Raw genomic sequence first — 20,784 nt, 5'->3', positions numbered from 1 at the left:
CAATGTCAGAAGCTTTTATCCATTCTAAGGCTCTTAATAGTGTGTAAATAAACACATAAGCCACAAAGAAAAAAATAACTTATTAGATATGTCAATTAAATAAAGTTCTCACTTCCTTGCAGGTTGTATAAATATTGCCTGTTGAACGAATTCCGTACTTCATTCTTGGAGGTCATTCAAAAATTCATAATGAAGTCATATAGCAAATGCATGGACAGGAGTAGACATTTGTTTTTCCAGATGGCCTAATTATGAATGCTTGACTGAGCTCCAAGAAAGACTAATGCACATGGCTCAACAAGCAATGTTTACACAGCCTGCAAAAGAGTGAGAGCTTTGTTTGACAGCTGTAGTGGTTCAAGAAGGCAGCTCACCACCACCTTCTCAAGAGCAATTGAGGATGGGCAATAAAAGCTGGCCTAGCCAGCAATGCCCACATCCCATGAATGAATAAAGAAAAAAAATCTAATACCCTCAAATAAGATTTCAGAAATGAATATCACACTTGAAAAAACCTGATATGATGCTTAGAGGAGATGAAAGATGTGGCAGATGGCTAAAATGCTTTTGTTGCAATGTTGGTGGAATGCAGGAGATGTGGGACACACAGACTAATAGAAAGCCTTTGACAAGACACAAAAGATTATTTTTAAAAAAAGACTTGCATTTGCAGAGTGCCTTTCATGAACACTGAACATCCCAAAGCATTTTACTGCCAATGAAGTACTGTTGTAATGTAGGAAACAACTGGAGACAATTAAGGGTATGGAATTAGGAAAAGTGCAGAAAATTGGATTTAAAACTGGTTAGATTAGAGGAAACAGGGTTGGATTTAAGGGCAGTTTTTCAGAGCTGTTGCAAGTTGGGTAGTGAGACTGCATCTGTTCATTGTTTATACCAATGATTTGGATAAAAGACTAGAGGTTGTCCAAAATTGAAAACTTTTCAAAATAAGAGAAATAGTAATTAATCCTGAGCATCAAAAGAAACTACAAGGTGATATTGATAAGATGATGAAATAGGCAAAGAAGTGGCAGATGGAATTCAATGTCATTAAATGTGAGGTGTTATATTTTAGTTAAAATAATGAAATAATTGTACAACGAACGGGAGAAAGCTGGATAATGAAGAATAACAGGAATATTTTTAGGGAATCAAACATGCAAGACATTAAAAGCAGTACTTCAAATGGATATGGCCATATAAAAGTTAATGGAATACTGGGTTAAATGACAAGTGGAATAAAATATAAATGTTGAGATGTACCGGTGAATCGATATAAAACCTTAGTAATGCCACTGTTGGAAGGACTGCTTACAGCTCTGGGTTTCACACCAGGCGAAGGGTGTTGAGGCAATTGGGACGGTATACAGATTCACTAGGATGGAAGTGTGTAAAATTATGGTGGGATGGGAGAAGTAAATAGAAAGAGGCTATTTCCAGTATTTGCACATTCTAGTACAGGAGGACATAAATAGATGATTAAATATATGAGATTTCAGGCAGAAAATGAGAATTTTTTTTGCACAAGTGAGCATGAGGCTGTGAAATGCACTGCTGGAATTTGTGACTAAATGAGAGTGCGTGCAATACTGAACAGGTTAGCTAAGTTGTTGAAGAAAGGGAGAAACATGGGATATGGGAACAGAGTGGCACCTGAGGATAAACACCACAGACTGGTTAGACCAAATGTTCTGCCACCATGTAGTAATTTCTGCAGAATTTTAGGATGAGGCAAACTTTTCAACAACAAAATCATAAACTCTTGTGAGCACCTAACAAAAAATTCACAGCTGCAATGGAGATGATTCATAGCTGTTGTAAAGATGAAATGGTGAAGAGAAAATTAGTAACTTCAAAAGGCTGGCACACTGTCAACTGACGTGATGAAGAGCGAAAGGACTCTGGTTGGGAAGCAGGGAACAATGTTAATTTAGTTTACACCAATAGATACCTTCTAGGATAGAATTTATTTAACATGTTTCATTATGGTCTTTGTTTTCGAAATGAGTGAGAAAATGAATGAAGGCAGAATGATTTATTTAGTAATTTGTTTTTGTTGTTATCCATGTGTAAAATTACAGAATGCATGTAGTTTATAACATTAAAATCAGTGGTTCTTAAACACGTGCTGATCCATAACATGCCTTTGTCTTACCTTCACATTTTTGAGTTACTTCACTAAACCTGTGTCCAGCTGGGCATTTGCATTCAAAGGAGCCTACAGTGTTTATGCAATTTCCCCCATTACAGCTTCCTGGAATAGCTTGGCATTCATCCACATCTGTCAAAGGAAGTGAAAATATTTTATTAGATTATCCTTTTATTTTCAACAATTGGACCATCTTAGTGTTACTCAACAACAATTCATCCATAATTATCATCTGTCTATTCACTATCCTCATTGAAACTGGAAATTTTATTAGCAAATTTAAAGGGGTCCAATTTTCAAAGCTCCTCTAGCAGAAATACATCAGCCTAAGAAACCATTATTTACATTTCCCCCCCCCACCCCCACTTCCACTCCATCAACTCCAGCCCATTTCCTGGAATCAGGGGCAATTAGGTTTCTCCAATTACTGCTGGCACCTTTTACCAAGCTACCTCGTAAACTGAAGAGATTAGGACCACCAGTTCCTTCTCTGATCTGATGCCGAAGTGCAAAGGATGATTTTTTTAAAATCCTTTCTTAATTAGTAAAGCTGTCCCACATCCAAATACTTTCTTCAGTGGTAGACGATAGGCAAATGGAATCCATAAATGTAAACAACTGCTAGCAACACTGAATCTCACCAAACAAGATTTGACTGACTTAAATTCAGACTCGGGCACTATTTTTGTAGACTTTCCACAAACTCAACCCAGTCAATCTTTAACAATTCAGCTAATGAAGCCAATTTGAACTCATCATTTACATAGAATATTTTCGGAGTCAAACACTTTATTTGCTTTCTCTCAAACTGAGGAAAAGGAACACAGTTTCTAAAGTCACGGCCTACACATACAAGTTTCGGTGTCCAAGGCAAGCTATAAATTCATACAGAAAACATAGAAGATAGAATTAAGCTACAAATTGAAATTGGACATCTGTTAGGATCCAAGAGGCTTAGCACCTTTGATAAACTCAAGTCACCCCATTTTCATCATGCCTTCATACTTTTGATGTACTGGCCATAATGATCTTATCCATTTAAAAAGCTAATATGGAATGCAATTTAAGCCTGAAGAACCAGTCAGGCTGTTTTTATTGCAAGCAGCTTGATTGGCAATTAGAAGCCTGGAATTCATTTGTGAGACCCAATCTAAAAGGGATACATCGTACATAATACTCAAAGAGGATTGAAGTGTGAAAACAGACCCAAAAGGATTTTCTTATTGTTGCTCCACCACTAAAGAGTCAGAACCATAAACTTCAGTCAATAAATTTTAAATGTATAGGATGGCGTTGAAACAAATTCAGCTGAAAGGGTTATATGAAGTCTCCTTACTGCTCCATCAGTTCCAGGGCTCTAAGGGTAAGTTCTAACTAAGATTCTACTGCTCATTTTTAGAACTATTAGGTGATTTATTTTTAATTTTGAGATTGGTTGCATGACAAGATGGTTATATCTGTTCCAATTTAGAACCTAGCATTGATGAAAATATTATGCTCAATATCAATTCTTCAGGCACATCTTCCAATAAATCTTTGGTAGAAACCTAAGCCATAACTTTTGCTTTCCCTTCACAATACCTGGGTACGAGTCAGAAAAAGTGCACTGCACAATCTGATCTCCATCAAATTCATTTGCAGATTTAGGCCACATAAATTGTCCTGACATAACCCAGGCGCATACTGTTTGAGAAGACCTAGTTTCTGTATGGAGGGTCGAAAGTGAAGATTGCACTCCCTAAGTCAAGATAAATAAGGTGTTATGTCAATAAGACATGAAAAGAAATCAAAACTGTGTGTATCAAAACTATCCTTAAAATGGACTTCTGCTGAACCACAAGGTGGCTGCTACAGGTCACATGACTCAAGGTTGGCCATCTGTCTGGAAGCTTCTAAAAGAGATTACAAAAACAAGAGTTCCACGCTCATCCTTTTGGAATCTCACACTGCATTGTAAGGCTACAGTGTAATCACAAAACTAGACATCTAACAGACTAACTGACTTCCCCCCAGTTGGGGCAATAAGAGAGAGAGAGACATTGAAACTCATTATACCTGAAGAAGTATGAACAGACGCCATTTGGCTCCCATGGGAAACAATGAATTTTGGTCAGAAGCACAGGGACTGCTTGCGAGGCTGCAATTAACTCATTAATGGGCCACATCACATACCCCATGCTTTTAATCTTTTGGATCATTTTACATACGAACACATGAATTAGGAGCAGGAGTAGGCCACGGCACCTCGAGCCTGCTCCACCATTCAATAAGATCATGGCTGATCTGAATGTAACTTCAACCCCACATTCCTGTCTTTCCCCGATAACCTTTTATCCCCTTGTTAATCAAGGATCTCTCTAGCTCTGCCTTAAAAATATTCAAATAATCTGCTTCTACCACCTTTTCAGGAAGAGAGTTCCAAAGACTCTCAACCCTCAGAGAAAACATTTCTCATCTCTGTTTTAAATGAGCGGCCACTTATTTTTAAGCTTTGACCTATAGATCTTGATTCTTCCATAAGAGGAAACATCCTCTCCACATCCATCCTGTCAAGACCCCTCAGGATCTTAAAGGTTTCAATTCAGTCGCCTCTTATTCTTCTAAATTTCAGTGGACGCAAGCTTAAACTGTTCAGCCTTTCCTCGTAAAATAACCTGCCCATTCCGAGTATTAGTCTAGTAAGCCTTTTCTGAACTGTCTAGTTAGGCATCTCGCGAGGACACCAGCCCCAGCACGGTTCAGGTGTAGACCATCCCAAAGATACATATCCCACTTTCACCAATACTGATGCCAGTGCCCCACAAATCGGAACCCATTCCTCCAACACCAGTCTTTCAGCCACACATTAATTTCCCAAATCTTATTTGTCCTATGCCAATTTGCATGTGGCTCAGGTAATAATCTAGTAATTATTAGCTTTGAGGTTCTGCTTCTTAATTTGGTGCCTAGCGCATCATACTGACTATGAAGAGTCTCCTTCCTCATTCTGCCTAAGTCATTGGTACATACATGGACCACGACCACTGGATTCTCCCCTTGCCACTGCAAGTTCCTCTCCAGCCCTGAGCAGATGTCCTGAACCCTGGTACCAGGCAGGCAACAAAGCTGTCTAAACTCTCGCTCTTTGCTACAGAGAACAGTTGTCAATCCCCATTACTATGCTATCCTCTAATACTACCACATTCCTTTTTGCTCCCCTCACTTAGATGGCTTCCTGTACCACGGTGCCATGGTCAGTTTGCTCATCTACCCTGCAACCTCCACGCTCATCCAAACAAGCTGAGAGAACCTCAAACCTGTTGGACAATTGCAGAGGCTCACACTCCTGCCCTCTGGGTCCCCTTACCTGCCTCAATCACACCATCCTGTCCCTGGCCACTGACCAAACCAGATGACCCTGTCCTAAGGGGTGTGACTGCATCCTGGTACAAAGCATCCAGGTAACTTTACCCCTCCCTGATGTGTCTTAGAGTCTGCTGCTCAGCCTCCAGCTCAATGACTCTGATCCGAAGTTCCTCAAGCCGCAAACACTTACTGCAGATGTGTTTGCCCTGGATCACGTTATCCCAGAGTTCCTACATGCTGCAGCCTTGACACGTCACCTGTGCTGCCATTTTTAATGTGTTTTAAATAATTACTTAATTATATTAATCACTTATTCATGTTGCTTTCTTATATATTTGATTAACTTTACCACTAAATTGTGTGCTATTTAAAACTATTTCAGGGATAGAATAGAACTTACCCACTTACTGGATACTCACCAAACAGACAGCTCCTTTCCCTGCAGTAGAGCAAGAACCAATTTCTATGAGGTGAGAAAGATAAAAAGAGGAAACGGACAACTCCTTCTCCCCCTTCATCGAACTCTCCTCTCACCAAAGTTCAAGTCTTCACTCAGTCAGTCAGCTGCACTCCATTTGTCAAGGCTACACTAAAGAACCTTGAATTTATAGTAAAATGAGCTGGGGCTACAGTAACCAGATTCAACCAGTTAGCTAATTGACTACTCAGCTACTACACCAGTTTACCCTGTCTAAACTGAGAGAAAAAATTTAAGCTGCTTACACAGTACTTCTCAGTTACTGCTAATTACAGGCTAAATTAGATTATAAGAGCAAAATTTAAGAACAAAATTAACAATTAGAAGTACTCTCTCAAATTCCCACTCAGTTAGTCAGCTGCACTCTGTTTTAATATTAATTTCTAGCCTCACAGCTCAGTCTGCTGATTTAACATCAACTAAAAAGAACTCCAGCAGATCTCCTGGCAGACCAACAGCCGGCCAGCATCTCTCGAGGCCTCAAAGCTGGTTTGATTTTAGAAGCTTTATCACTCATTTCAAGGATTTTGTGCTGCTGTCTCCAAATCCGCCACAAATGAAACACACACTGGATTTTGACTTCTCAGACTCTGAAAATTGCTTGCCCTAATTTACATTTCCTTGGTTCTTTTACTGTTGTTGTCCATAGTTATAAGTGTGTGTGTGTGAGTGTGTGTGCATGTGTGTGAGTGAGTGTGAGAATGTTCTCGCATGTGTGCATGCATGTGTATGTGAGAGAGAAAGAGAAAAAGAGGTTATGAACACTCTCTCCCCACCCCAGGTTTGAATGTGAACAAATTAATCTTCTGAGTTCATCATAATGCAAGTTTGCTGTGAATTATTTTTAAATTAGATCAAATCAGCAGAGGGTCTGGGGAAACACACCGCAGTCTACCTTAAAAATAATTCAAAAACAGCTCTGCTTATGGACAGACGGGGAGAGGATAAAGAAGTTTGTTTTCTCTCTCCTATCTGTAACAAAGGTCTCATTTGGGATGCAGCTACAGAAATAGCCAAAGCACAGTTCAGTGAGATGGCTCTGACAGTAGGTGCCACCTCACAAAGCAATTCAGTGTTAGAAGGTTAATGATCAGATCTAGGTCTGACCTGGAAATAAGAATACACCTTCCAAGAACTCACTACGCTTGACACTAGCAACTTATTTACCCTTATTACGTTGAAGATTTGCCAAGAGCTTAAACATTAGTATCCAGGAGATTTTACACGGTATTTTATACTCCTAACCTGTCTGCAAGTGTACTTCCACTCACAGCTTGACATAAAACACCAAAGAAAGTGTTTTTAAATTAATTCATGGAATGCGGATGCCAATGGGTAGACCAGCATTTATTGCCCATCTCTAATTGTCCTTAAGGGGGTGGTGGTCTGCTTTCTTGAACCGCTGCAGTCCATATGGTGTAGGTACACCCACAGTGCTGTTAGGGAGGGAGTTCCAGGGTTTTGACACAGTGACACTAAAGTAACGGCGATATACTTCCAAGTCAGGATGGTGATTGGCTTGGAGGGGAACATCCAGCTGGTGGAGGTCCCAACCTCTGCTGCCTTTGTTGTCCTTCTAGATGGTAGAGGTCATGGGTTTGGAGGATGCTGCCTAAGGAGCCTTGGTGACTTCCTGCAGTGCATCTTGAAGATTGTACACACTGCTGCCACCGTGCATCCGTGGTGGAGGGAGTGAATGTTTGTGGATGGGGTGCCAATCAAGAGGGCTGCTCTGTCCTGTATGATGTCAAGCTTCTTAAGTGTTGTTGGAGCTGCACTCAAGTGGAAAGAATTCTATCACACTCCTGACTTGTGCCTTGAAGATTGTGGAAAGGCTTCAAGGAGTCAGGAGGTGAATTACTCCCACAGGACTCCTAGCCTCCGACCTGCTCTTGTCACCACAGTATTTATATGGCTAGTCCAGTTCCGTTTCTGGTCAATGGTAACTCTCAGGGTGTTGATAACGGGGGATTAAGCGATGGTAATGCCATTGTCAAGAGGCAATAGTTAGATTCTCTCCTGTTGGAGATGGTCATTGTCTGGCACTTGTGCAGCGCGAATGTTACTTGCCACTTGTTAGCCCAAGCCTGGATATTGTCCAGGTCTTGCTGCATTTGGACATGAATTGCTTCATTATCTGAGGAGTCGTGAATGGTGCTGAACATTGTGCAATCATCAGCAAACATCCCCATTTCTGATCTTATGATGGAAGGAAAGTCATTGATGAAGCAGCTGAAGGTGGTCAGGCCTTGGACACTACCCTGAGGAACTCCTGCAGTGATGTCCTGGAACTAGGATGATTGACTTCCAATAGTGGTATTGTCACTGGACTCGTATTCCAGAGACCTAGGGTCTCTGGGAACCTGGCTTCGAATCCCACCATGGCAGATGGTGAAATTTGAATTCAATAAAAATCTAGAAATAAAAGTCAGATGATGGCCGTGAAACCATTGCACTAAGATAAAAGCAAAATACTGCTGATGAAGAGGAGTCATACTTGGCTGTTTTGCTCTCCGCAGATGCTGTTAGACCTGCTAAGTTTTTCTAGCACTTTCCGTTTTAGGTTCATGAAACATTGCAGATTGTCTGAAAAACCCATCTGGTTCATTAATGTCCTTTAGGGAAGGAAATCTGCTGTCCTCACCAGGTCTGCCCTACTTCAGACTTCAGACCCATCAGCAATGTGTTTGACTCTTAAATGCTTTCTGAACAAGGGAAATTAGGGATGGGCAATAAATGCTAGCCTAGCCAGCGACACACACATCCCATGAACAATTTTTAAAAAGTGTCGCTGGACATCACTGTTCCATCACTTTGCTAATGATCAAGAGTAGACTGATGGAACAGTAACTTTGCTTTTTGTGTACAGGACATACCTGGGCAATTTTCCACATTGCTGAGTAGATGCCAGTGTGTAGCTATACTGGAACAACTTGGCTAAGGTGCATCATATTCTGGAGCACATCTTCAGTACTATTGTCAGAATACTGTCAGGGCCCATAGTCTTTGCAGTATCCAGTGATATCACGTGGAGTGAATCGAATTGGCTGAAGTCTAGCATCTGTGATGCTGAGGATCTCCAAAGGGGGCCAAGATGGATCATCCATTTGGCAGTCCTGGCAGAAGATTTTGCAAACGCTTCAGCCTTATCTTTTGTACTGATGTGCTGGACACCCCCATCATTGAGGATGGGGATGTTTGTGGTGCCTCCTCCTCCAGACTGGGTATGGCAGGACTGCAGAGCTTGATCCGTTGTGTGTGGAATCACTTAGCTCTGTCTATCACTTGCTGATTATGCTGCTAGGCACACAAGTAGTCCCGTGTTGTAGCTTCACCAGGCTGATACCTCAATTTTTTTTTGAGGTATGCCTGGTGCTGCTCCTGACATGCCCCTCTGCACTTTTCTTTGAACCAGGGTTGATCCCCTGGCTTGGTGGTAATGGTCGGGTGAGGCATATGCTGGACATGAGGTTACAGATTGTGTTGAATACAATTCTGCTGCTGCTGATGGCCCACAGCGCCTCATGGTTGCCCAGTCTTGAGTTGTTAGATCCCATTTAGCATGATGGTAGCATCACACAACACAGTGGAGGGTATCTTCAATGTGAGGACAGGACTTTGTCTCCACAAGGACTGTGCGGTGGTCACTCCTACCGATACTGTCATGGACAAATGCATCTGCGGCAGGCAGGTTGGTGAGGATGAGGTCAAGTATGTTTTTCCCTCACCATTTTCTGCAGACCCAGTCTCGCAGCTATGTCCTTTAGGTCTCGGCCAGCTCAGTCTGTAGTGAAGCCCTTCACCCAGAGTACTTTCTGCACCCTTGCCACCCTCAATGCTTCCTCCAAGTGGTGCTCAACATAGAAGAGTACTGATTCATCAGTTGATGGGAATGTCAGTACTGTTAATCAGCAGAGGTTTACTTGCCCATGTTTGACCTGATGCCATGAGACTTCATGGTGTCCATTGATGATGTTGTGGACTCCCAAGGCAACTCCCTCCTGTCCGTATACCTCTGTGCTGCCGCCTCTGCTAGGTCTGTCCTGCCAATGGGATAAGGCAAACCCAGGGATGGTGATGGTGGTGTCTACGACATAGTCATACTCAAGGAATCATACCTTACAGGATCTTTGCTTGACTAGTCTGTGAGAAAGCTCCCCCAATTTTGTACCTAGGCCTCAGATGTTAGTAAGGAGGACTTTGCAGTGTTGACAGGGCTGAGTTTGCCATTGTTGTTTCCAGTCCTTAGGTTGATGCCTAGTGGTCCATCCAGCTTCATTTCTTTTTGACTTCCTAGCGACAGTTCAGAGGCCATTTAAGAGTCAACTACATTTCTGTGGAGCTGGAGTCACATGTAGGCCAGACCAGGTAAGGACTGCAGATTTTCTTCTCTAAAGAACATTAGTGAACCAAAGGGATTTTTACGACAATGGTTTCACGGTCATCATCAGACATTTAATTCCATATTTTTATTGAATTCAAATTTCACCAACTGCCATGGTGGAATTTGAACCAGGGTCCCCAGAGCATTATCCTGGGTCTCTGGATTACTAGTCCAATGACAATGGGCTAGTGAAGGTGGCGGTGAGCTCCCTTCTTGAACCGCTGCAGTGCATGTGTTGTAGGAACACCCATAGTGCTGTTAGGAAGGGAGTTCCCAGATTGTGACCCACTGATAGTGAAGGAACAGTGATATAGTTCCAAGTCTGGATGGTGTGTGGTTTGGAGAGGAACTTGAAGGTGGTGGTGTTCCAATGCATATGCCTTGCCCTTCTAGGTGGTAGAGGTCATAGGTTTGGAAGGTACTATTGAAGGAGCCTTGGTGAGTTGCTGCAGTGCACATTGTAGTTGGTACGCACCACTGCCACGGTGCATCAGTAGTGGAGGCAGTGAATGTTGAAGGTGGCGGATGGAGTGCCAATAAAGCATGAGTTACTGGCCACAGAATTCTCAGCCTCTAACCTGTTCTTGTAGCCACAATATTTATATGGCTGGTCCAGTTTAGTTTCTGGTCAATGATAACCCCTAGGATGTTCATAGTCTCAAATCATATACAACTGCTTGTTTCATGCACCTTTAATCATATCATAACACTGTGCCCACCGACATAAGAGTTAAGCTGCATCTCATGACAACCAGAAAGCATCACCACTGTCTACATTTTTCATTGCAGAGAATACCATCCTGAAAGAAAAAGGAAGAAAGACTATATACTCTGCAGCTCCAATACTCACCCAGACAAAAGGCATGAGAGCAAATGGGGAGGTAGTCAGTAGGAGGGGGAAAAATATCAGAGGTCAGGTGCTAACTACAGGTTTATCATCACCATTCTGCTTCTCTTTCTTATGCTACATAACCATACCTAAACTGTTAGCAAATTTGATTATGATACCTTCACGTAACTATCTACTCAAGTTAAATGAACTCTCCTGCTCTGAAACGCATTTTTAATTCTGTTCTAGGTGTCACATAGTAGGAAGCATTAGAGGTTCATCGTTTAATCTTTCCCTGCAGTTACTAGCTAAAAGATAGCCACCTAAACTAATGAACAGAACAGGAGTGGCCAGGAAGAGTAGGGGATGGGAGTTGAAATCTCTCAACTTCTTGACTGGTGGAACAGGAGACTTACTGAAGAGCTTTGAGACAAAAATCATGAGATTATCTACTTAAAGGTAGAATGCTTGCAGAGTATTATACACGTGCATGCAACGGGGATGGTCTTCCAGAAAATGCAGATGACAGAGTACCTGGAGCAGTCCACCTATAGCATCAGCCACCCCACATCAGAAGGTGTTGCAGCATTGTAGGCCATTCTGAAACGTGGTAGTTCCATGCAGGTCTGCAGTAAACAAGCTCATTATACAGCATAAAAACAGTCTATGTTCATGTTGATGAACACTGCCAGTTAGTATAGCAGTACCCTGTCCTGCAGCTGCTGATTATTTATAGAGAAGGTGATGAGCTGTTTTTTTTTTACTAACCAAACAATGCATCTCTGACTGTTTGATGGAACCTTGCATAGCCAGTTGAGAAATGTCACTGATGTCCCACAAGGACATCTGGAATGACTCTGTTGCGTAAAAATTTAAATTGGTGGAAACTCTGACAATCATTGACAATGCAGTGCATACTATGATGTTGGAGTAGAGGCCAGATAGCAGCATATGGAATAATACATTAGTGGTTTCCTTGCAAAATTCACCTCCGCATACACTGATTCTGGGCCAACTAGAGGCATGAATGATACGATCTGTATATTCTGCATATTGGCGAGTGAAGACACCTTCAATGGTGTCTGGTCTCTCTCTGTTATGCTCCTCTACTTCCTTCAAAAAGCAGATAGCAAGGTATTCCCCATGGAAATCCCAGTTGTGGCCTCAATAGAATTGATGAGAGATGGTTCCACAGCAAAAGGCAACAAAGATGTCAAAGTAATAGCAAGGGGAAAATAAATGAAAATTGATGGAAATATTTTGCCAATTGCCTGTGACAATTCAAATCGACTTCCATCTTTTCTATGCACAGGACACCGCTTTACGTGGGCATTAGAAGCATCGGGTGTAAATTAAAGCAGTGATGATGAAAAATGGAACATGGTGTTGGCAGGCTTAAAAGTGGACAAATCTCCAGGTCCGGATGATTTGTGTCCCAGGCTGCTGAGGGACGCAAGGGAAGAGATCGCAGGGGCTCTGACCCAAATTTTTTAATTCCTCTCAGGCCACAGGGGAGGTGCCAGAGGACTGGAGAACAGCTAAAGTGGGTCTGCTATTTAAGAAGGGTTGTAGACATAAGCCAGGGAACTACAGGCCAGTGAGTCTCACGTCAATGGTAGGGAAACTATTGGAGAAAATTCTGAAGGAGAGAGTCTATCTCCACTTGGAGAGGCAAGGTTTGATCAAGGATAGTCAGCATGGCTTTGTCAGAGGGAGGTCATGCTGAACAAATTTGATTGAATTTTTTGAGGAGGTGACTAGGTGTGTAGATGAGGGTAGTGCAGTTGATGTAGTTTACATGGATTTCAGCAAAGCCTTTGGCAAGTTCCCACATGGGAAACTTATAAAGAAGGCAAATGCACATGAGATACAGGTAATTTGATAAGGTGGATTCAAAATTGGCTTAGTTGTAGGAGGCAGAGGGTGATGACAGAAGGCTGCTTTAGTGACTGGAAGCCAGTGTCCAGTGGTGTACCACAGGGATCTGTGCTGGGTCCCCTATTACTTGTCATTTATATAAATTAAATAGATGACTATGTGGGGGGTAGGATTAGTAAGTTGGCGGATGACACAAAGATTGGCCGGGTGGTTAACAGTGAGGTTGAGTGGCTTGGGCTACAGGAAGATATAGATGGAATGGTTAAATGGGCAGATAAGTGGCAGATGGAATTTAACCCTGAAAAGTGAGAGGTGATACACTTTGGAAGGAGTAATTTGACAAGGAAGTATTCAATGAACAGCATGGCACTAGGAAGTCCTGAGGAACAAAGGGATCTTGGCGTGTGTGTCTATAGATCTCTGAAGGTGGAGGGGCACATTAGTGGAATGGTGAAAAAGGCATCTGGGACACTTGCCTTTATCAATCAAGGCATAGATTACAAAAGTAGGGAGGTCACGTTGGAGTTTTATAGAACCTTAGCGAGGTCACAGCTGGAGTACTGTGTGCAGTCCTGGTCGCCATATTATAGGAAGCATGTGATTGCATTGGAGGGGGTGCAGAGGAGATTCACCAGGATGTTGCCTGGGATGAAACATTTTAGTTATGAAGAGAGATTGGATAGACTTGGATTGTTTTCGTTGGAGCAGAGAAGACTGAGGGGCGACCCTGATTGAGGTGTACAAGATTATGAGGGGCATGGACAGGGTGGATAGGGAGCAACTGTTCCCCTTAGTTGAAGGGTTAGTCACAAGGGGGCATAAGTTCAAGGTGAGGGGCAGGAGGTTTGGGGGGGGATGTGAAGAAAAACTTTTTTACCCAGAGGGTGGTGACGGTCTGGAATGCACTGCCTTGGAGGCGGGTTGCCTCACATCCTTTAAAAAGTACCTAGATGAGCACTTGGCATGTCATAACATTCAAGGCTATGGGCCAAGTGCTGGTAAATGGGATTAGGTAGGTAGGTAGGTCAGATGTTTTTCATGTGTCGGTGCAGACTCTATGGGCTGAAGGGCCTGTTCTGCACTGTGATTCTGTGATATTACAATGCAATTACTGCCTCATTTAAAACATTCCAGCCATTTATAGATGGTTTCAAGGAGCAGCAGTGAACTTGGGGGAAAAAGTTGGAAGGAATAGGTCCCTCCTCAATTTTTCACTATTCAAGAAGGATTTTGGGTGAGATTTACATAATTTTTTAAGAGGCAGATAAGTGTGTGGAAATTCATGAATTTGTACTCTTGTGCTTTAGATTTTATGATGATATGAATGTTGATTATTCTGTATTTGAAGTTTAACTCCATTACTAATTTTCATCTGATTCAATACTCTAACTTTACTTTCATTTCAGCGAGCATGCTTCTTTATTTTAATTGTAAGAATTACTTGTTCACTAGTTTTGGACATAAATATTTGCAATTTATCTATTTTGTGCATCATCTGAAGGAAACCAAATCTAAAATTTCTGTGTGATGTTTCTTGATGAACTGGCAGCTGCTAAATGTAACTTCAAATCTGCTTCATTGTACTGAATAAGTTATATTAAAACACGCTGTTTGAATATAGACATAGCTCTTTAAGCGACTACACCATTTTCCAAATTCAAATGCATTATATCTGTAAATATATCAGTCCAGGAAAACTCCCCTTTAATCTCCTCGTATTTCCTATCAGACAAACAGGCAATGCAAGAATTTATAAAGCTGGACGAATTAGAATGGAAGCCAAATGTAGCACGGAATCTTTCCAAAGCATGTAGTGAGGCAAGCTGGGATAGGACTAATCAGCAACACAGCTTATACTGAGTGGGCCTCAGTTCAGACAGAGGTTGAAGACTTTTGTTGGAGATAATATAGATTTAAACTCAAGTTTTTGACAATGAAAGTGATAAGACATTTTCCACCCAGATTTTGTATGTCATGTTCACACAAAGCCTAACTTTACATGGTTTCATTATTTTAGATTTCAAATCTCTCATACTATGTCATATTTTGATTTAGATTTTTCATAGCCTTTACATGAATCAAATTTTTAATAAACAAATTCACTGCAATACAAATGTTTCTGGCCAATTTTTGCCAAAAGTCAACTCAATTTAAAATTTATATTAATATGGAAAAGGAAATTAGACACTTTCTTCATTTCAATACAAATTTACAGAAATAGAGATAATGACTTTAGCCTTTGCTGCCTGGGGTTTTGCATCTGTGTGGAGAGAAGGAAATCTGCCAGGTAGGGCCAACACCGTAACACAACTCATCTGATTTCCTTCTCTTTAAATAAGAGGTATGAAAATCCACTGGGTTCTGTAGCACTTGCAATAATCTCCACTAAATTTTCCTTCCTGTCCTCTGCCCAAGTAATGCTTAACATCCAAGTGATGAAAAAGAAAATTCACTCTAAGTGAGAATTCCGAGGAACCTAAATTACAATCCATTTTTATTTTTAAATTTATATTCAATTCAGTAATTACATTCCTTCATGGGTTATGGCATAAATAAGATTTCTCAAATGGTCTTAGAGTGTAGTATATGTGATAGGTGAGGTGAGAGTGACTGCCCTTGACATCAAGGCAGCACTTGACCGAGTGTGGCATCAAGGAGCCCTAGCAAAACTGTAATCAAAGGGAATCGGGGGAAAACTCTCTGCTGGTCGGAGTCACAAAGCAAGATAGTTGTGGTTGTTGAAGATCTATCATCTCAGTTCCAGGACATCGCTGCAGGAGTTCCTCAGGATAGTGTCCTAGTTCCAACCATCTTCAACTGCTTCATCAATGACCTTCCTTCCACCATAAGGTTGGAAGTTGGGATGTTCGCTGATGATTGCACAATGTTCAGCATAATCCACAACTCCTCAGATACTGAAACAGTCCATGTCCAAACACAGCAAGACCTGGACAATATCCAGGCTTGGGCTGACAAGTGGCAAGTAACATTTGCATCACACAAGTGCCAAGCACCAGGCAATAACTATCTCCAATAAGAGAGAATCTAACCATCATCCCTTGACATTCAATGGCATTACCATCACTGAATCCCCCACTAACAACATCCTGGTGGGGTTACAATTGACTAGAAACTGAACTGGGCTAGGCAGATAAATATTGTTACTACAAGAGCAGGTCAGAGGCTAGGAAACTTGCAGCGAGTAACTCACGTTCTGACTCCCTAAAGCCCGTCCACCATCTATAAGACACATGTCAGGTGCGTGATGGAATACTTTCCGCTTGCCTGGATGAATGCAGCTCCAAGAACACTCCAGAAGCTCAGCACCACCTAGGACAAAGCAGCCCGTTTGACTGGCACCCCATCCACAAACATTCACTCCCTCTACCACCCACATACAGTAGCAGCAATGTGTACCATTTACAAGATGCACTGCAGGAACTCACCAAGGCTCCTTAGACAGCACCTTCCAAACCTTCGACCACTACCATCTAGAAGGACAAGGGCGGCAGACACATGGGATAGACAATAAATGCTGACTTAGCCAGCAATACCCACATTCTATGAATGAATAAAATAAAAGACACTGAAGGTGTCATCTTCTGGGTTTTCCATAATTTGAACTAAAAAGATAGTTTTAAGTATTTATATAAATCAGAATGAAAATCTTTGATTGCTTTCAGAATAGTATTTCAATGTTCATGCTGCAGTGAATTTAATTTCCTGCCAGAGGCAAAATTCCTGGATACGTATGGTAAAGACTGAGATTGGAAATAGATGGAGCTCTTTCTGAAGCAGTACGTGTAGGCCCAGAAGGAAGTTGCATGCTGACTTTTCCATTTTCTGAGTAATGAGCTGGGAGTGGAAGTGGAAGGTACAGTCGCAGGTAGGATGTCTGACTGTAATAGGCTGATAGTTTATTTTGTAGCATCCCAGCCCATTCTCATTTGTTCTAGCATTGAGATTGTTCAGCTCATTGTTGGATAGTCCAGTCAATAAAACAATTGGGACTTAACCTACTATAAAAGTAACACTTTTGGCAATACAAGGACTTCAAATAAGGGTATATAAACTTGGGATCAACACAAATTATTAACTTATTTTTAAAAGAAAATTTTCAACTGTTTAAAGCAGGCTGAAGGAAGTTTACCAAATTTGGCAAATGTAATGCTACCACTGACAATTCATATAATAAAACATATAATCTACTTCATTCTAAGGTAGTACTTATGTAGCCCATCAAATCTACACCAGTTTCTTTCCTACTTTTAGGTCAACTTGGAAGTTAAGGTTGGTATTTAATTCAATATTGGGTGTTTGAGAAAATTAAGAACTATAGGTGATCCTATGAAAATGAATTTGGGCAATCTCAAGTTACTCCAACGGCGAGTAGAAGATGGCATTTCTTACAAATACTATCCTGCACTCTCACACTTCAAACCCATAGGATACAAACATCAATTGGACTTCTTGTAGCCACACAGTTTAGAAGTTAAAGAAGAGGTAGCAGAGGTACTATTATACAAAAAATCATTAGAGAAGGGGGAGTCAGGGATTGGCAGTCATCTATTGACGTTCCTATATTTAAAAAGGGAGAGAGAACAAGTCCAGGGAATTGTAGAACCAATAGCTTAATGTTGATGGTAGAACATATAATTCTTATTCAAAGAAATAACAGAAAAAACATTTCAAAACCAAAAATACATTAAGTATGGATTTCAAAAGGAAATATACCTGACTAAATTTAATGAATTCTTGAAAAAGTAACAGAAGAATGGAAAAGACAAGGCAGCAGAAATTTGGATTTTCTAAAGGCCTTTGGTAAGTTACCACATAGTAGACAGGAGGCTAATGTCAGAGTGTGGAGTCAGGGCAACTGGCAGTATACTAAGCTGGTTACAAAACAGGAAACAGAGTGTAAGTGCAAATAGTGGTAAAACATGGAAAGCGGTGTTCCACAAGGATGAGTGCCGGGATCACTGTTGTTCACCATTTATATAAATGATTTGGAGTCGGGAATCATAACTACAATTTCAAACTTGGGCTGACAACGAATTAAGGATCTAGTTAATACTAAGGAAGATGGTGACAAAGCACAAGAAAACCAGGGTGGTATATTTCGGTAGGGCATCCACATACTCCTTCAAAAACAAGACTCTAAATGAGGTACGGGAGCAGAGGGATCTAGGGTTACAGATACATAAAGCAGTTGCAGGTTAATAAGACCATTAATAAATCAGTTCACTGAGGTTCATTTCTAGATGGATTGAACTGAAAAGATTAGAAGTTATGTGAAACTTGTGTAGGACCTTAGTTAGACTAGAGAGCACTATAAACAGTTCTGATCTTCATATTATAAAAATGATATACAGGCAATGGAGAAGGTGCAAAAAAGATTACATGGATGAAAACAGAACTGAGGAATTGAACCTATCAGAAAAGACTGTGAACAGGCTGGGGCTCTTTTCTTGAGTAAAAGGGCTGGGCATGAGGCTTAATTGGGGTCTTTAAGATTATGAAATGGTTTGATAGGGTAGACTTAGAAAAAATGCTTTCACATGTGGAGGAGAACAAAACTAAGGGCCATATAAAATAGTCACTAATACATCTAATAACGGATTCAGAAGAACTGCATTATCTATAGAATGGTAATAATGAGGATCTCACAAACAAAAGACATAGTTGATGAGAATATCTGATGTAATTAAGAGATGAGGGAGACATAAATAGCATGTTTTGCCAATAGGGTTAAATGAAGTAGGGAGGGAGGAGGTTGGTATGGAGCATAAGCACTGGCATGGACCAATTAGGTTGAATAGACTGTTTCTGCTTTATGTTCGATGTACATCTACCGGAAATTAAACTCAACAATACTGGTGTAACGCAATGAAAGCTGTGCACTGCTTAATCCACCTTACAACTAAGGAATATCTGTAGCTGTCATTGAAGAACAGCTTGATTTCACTGTTGTCTATGGATATGATGATGGCTCGTGAACACAAAAACACACACATTGAAGTTTTTTTTTAAATTACTTGGGCCACTATCTCAGAGTTAATTAGCTGTTGGTTTGATTAATTATAAACGATGTAGGAGTTAAATCAAGTGTTTTGGAGACTGGATGGCACAAGCCCAACACAATAAATCACAGAGCTTTGAGCAGGGTATCACTTCCATGATTCTCCATACTGAGTTTTACTGGATAGACTTCTATATGTGGAAGTAGTATCCATCAAGGGTACTAGGATTCATCAGAAGAGTTAGCCTTTATAGAGTACAGAATAATTTAAAAATTCAGTAGGCCCCTAATTTACTTCCTGAATATCGTACTAATGCAACTTTACAACTTTAAGGATACCTTGAACTAATTGCCATTCTTCACGTGAAAAAAGGCAGAGAGTGCTGACAAAATACTTACCCATGGTGTGTGTGTGTGTGGGGGGTGGGGGGGGGACACGACATCACAGCCATTCCCCATCATTCATAAACATGCAGTTAAAGTGGACAACTATCAAATCTAAGCTCCCCTTCCTCCTCTCTTATTGGGGTCAATGTGACGAAAGCAGTGGCCATAGAATCAAGAATCACGAACCAAGAATTCAGCTAGGGATCTTCAAGGTCTGTTTTGCTCAATAACATACTAGATTACATGTTCTCATTGTACCACATGGGATACACTTTTTTTTTAATTGTATGATTCTTACAACAACTAATAGCCATTAGAAATCTGTGAGAAGCAGTACTTTGGAACAGTATTTTTTTTAAAAAAACCTGTCAAATATAACAGTTTTAACGATCAACATTTCAATAATTCTGTTCAACTGGTTAAAATTAATTCATGGAATCTGTGACGACAAATATATTTTTGTGATCCAAATTTTAACTTTATAAAGAAAGCTGTTATTTGAAGTTTTGGTGGGCGGTAGCCTACTGGTATTGTCACTGGACTAGTAATCCAGAGACCATGGTAATGCTCTGGGGACTCTGGTTCGAATCCCACCATGGCAGATGGTAAAATTTGAATTCGACAAAAAAAATCTTGGGTTAAGACTGCTAATGACCATGAAACCATTGTCGATTGTAAAAACCAATCTGCTTCACTAATAACTCTTAAATTCCCTTTGAAATGACCTAGCAAACCACTCAGTTGTATCAAACCCCTACAAAGACGCCAAACCACCCAGCATCGACTTAGGCAGCAGAAACGACAATGTCAAACTCAGTCTTGTCGATCCCGCAAAGGCTTCCTTCCTAACATCTGACAACTAATGCCAAAATTGGGACAGCTGTCTCTCAAACTAGTCAAGCAACAGCTTGACATAGTCATACTTGAGGAATCATACAGAGAATGTCCCAAACATTACAATCATCATCCCTGGGTATGCAGTTGAGAGGCGTTTGCCCTGGGAGTCCTCAACATCAACTATGGACACCATGAGCTCTTATGGCATCAGGTCAAACACGGGCAAGGAAACCTGCTGATTATCACGTACCGCATCCCCACCCTCCAAATGGCGCAGAATGTACACTGGGTGGAGGACGTCAATATCCATCACCAAGAGTGGCTCAGCCAAGCCCTAAAGCACATAGGTGGTGAGGGAACCAACAAGAGGGAAAAACATACTTGAATTCATCCTCACCAAACTGCCTGCCACAGATGCATTGTCCATGATGGTATCGGTAGGAGTGACCACTGCACGGTCCTTCTGGAGACAAAG

The 20,784-nt window shown here is 41.1% G+C and overlaps 1 protein-coding gene across 1 annotated transcript in view; it reads right to left on the bottom strand.

The window, feature by feature from the left end:
• LOC121272136 (fibrillin-1-like) overlaps positions 1-20,784 on the bottom strand; it is a 639,088-nt gene that overhangs the window by 468,714 nt on the left and 149,590 nt on the right. The window contains exon 7 of the mRNA XM_041178628.1: positions 2,159-2,284. Coding sequence (XP_041034562.1) covers positions 2,159-2,284 — 126 coding nt within the window. The remainder of the gene's footprint in view (positions 1-2,158; positions 2,285-20,784) is intronic.

Source organism: Carcharodon carcharias, chromosome 32 (genome assembly GCF_017639515.1).
Source record: "Carcharodon carcharias isolate sCarCar2 chromosome 32, sCarCar2.pri, whole genome shotgun sequence".
Classification (NCBI taxonomy): Eukaryota; Metazoa; Chordata; class Chondrichthyes; order Lamniformes; family Lamnidae; genus Carcharodon; species Carcharodon carcharias.
Note: the sequence above shows the minus strand (reverse complement) of the source record. Positions and strands in the feature narration are given on the sequence as shown.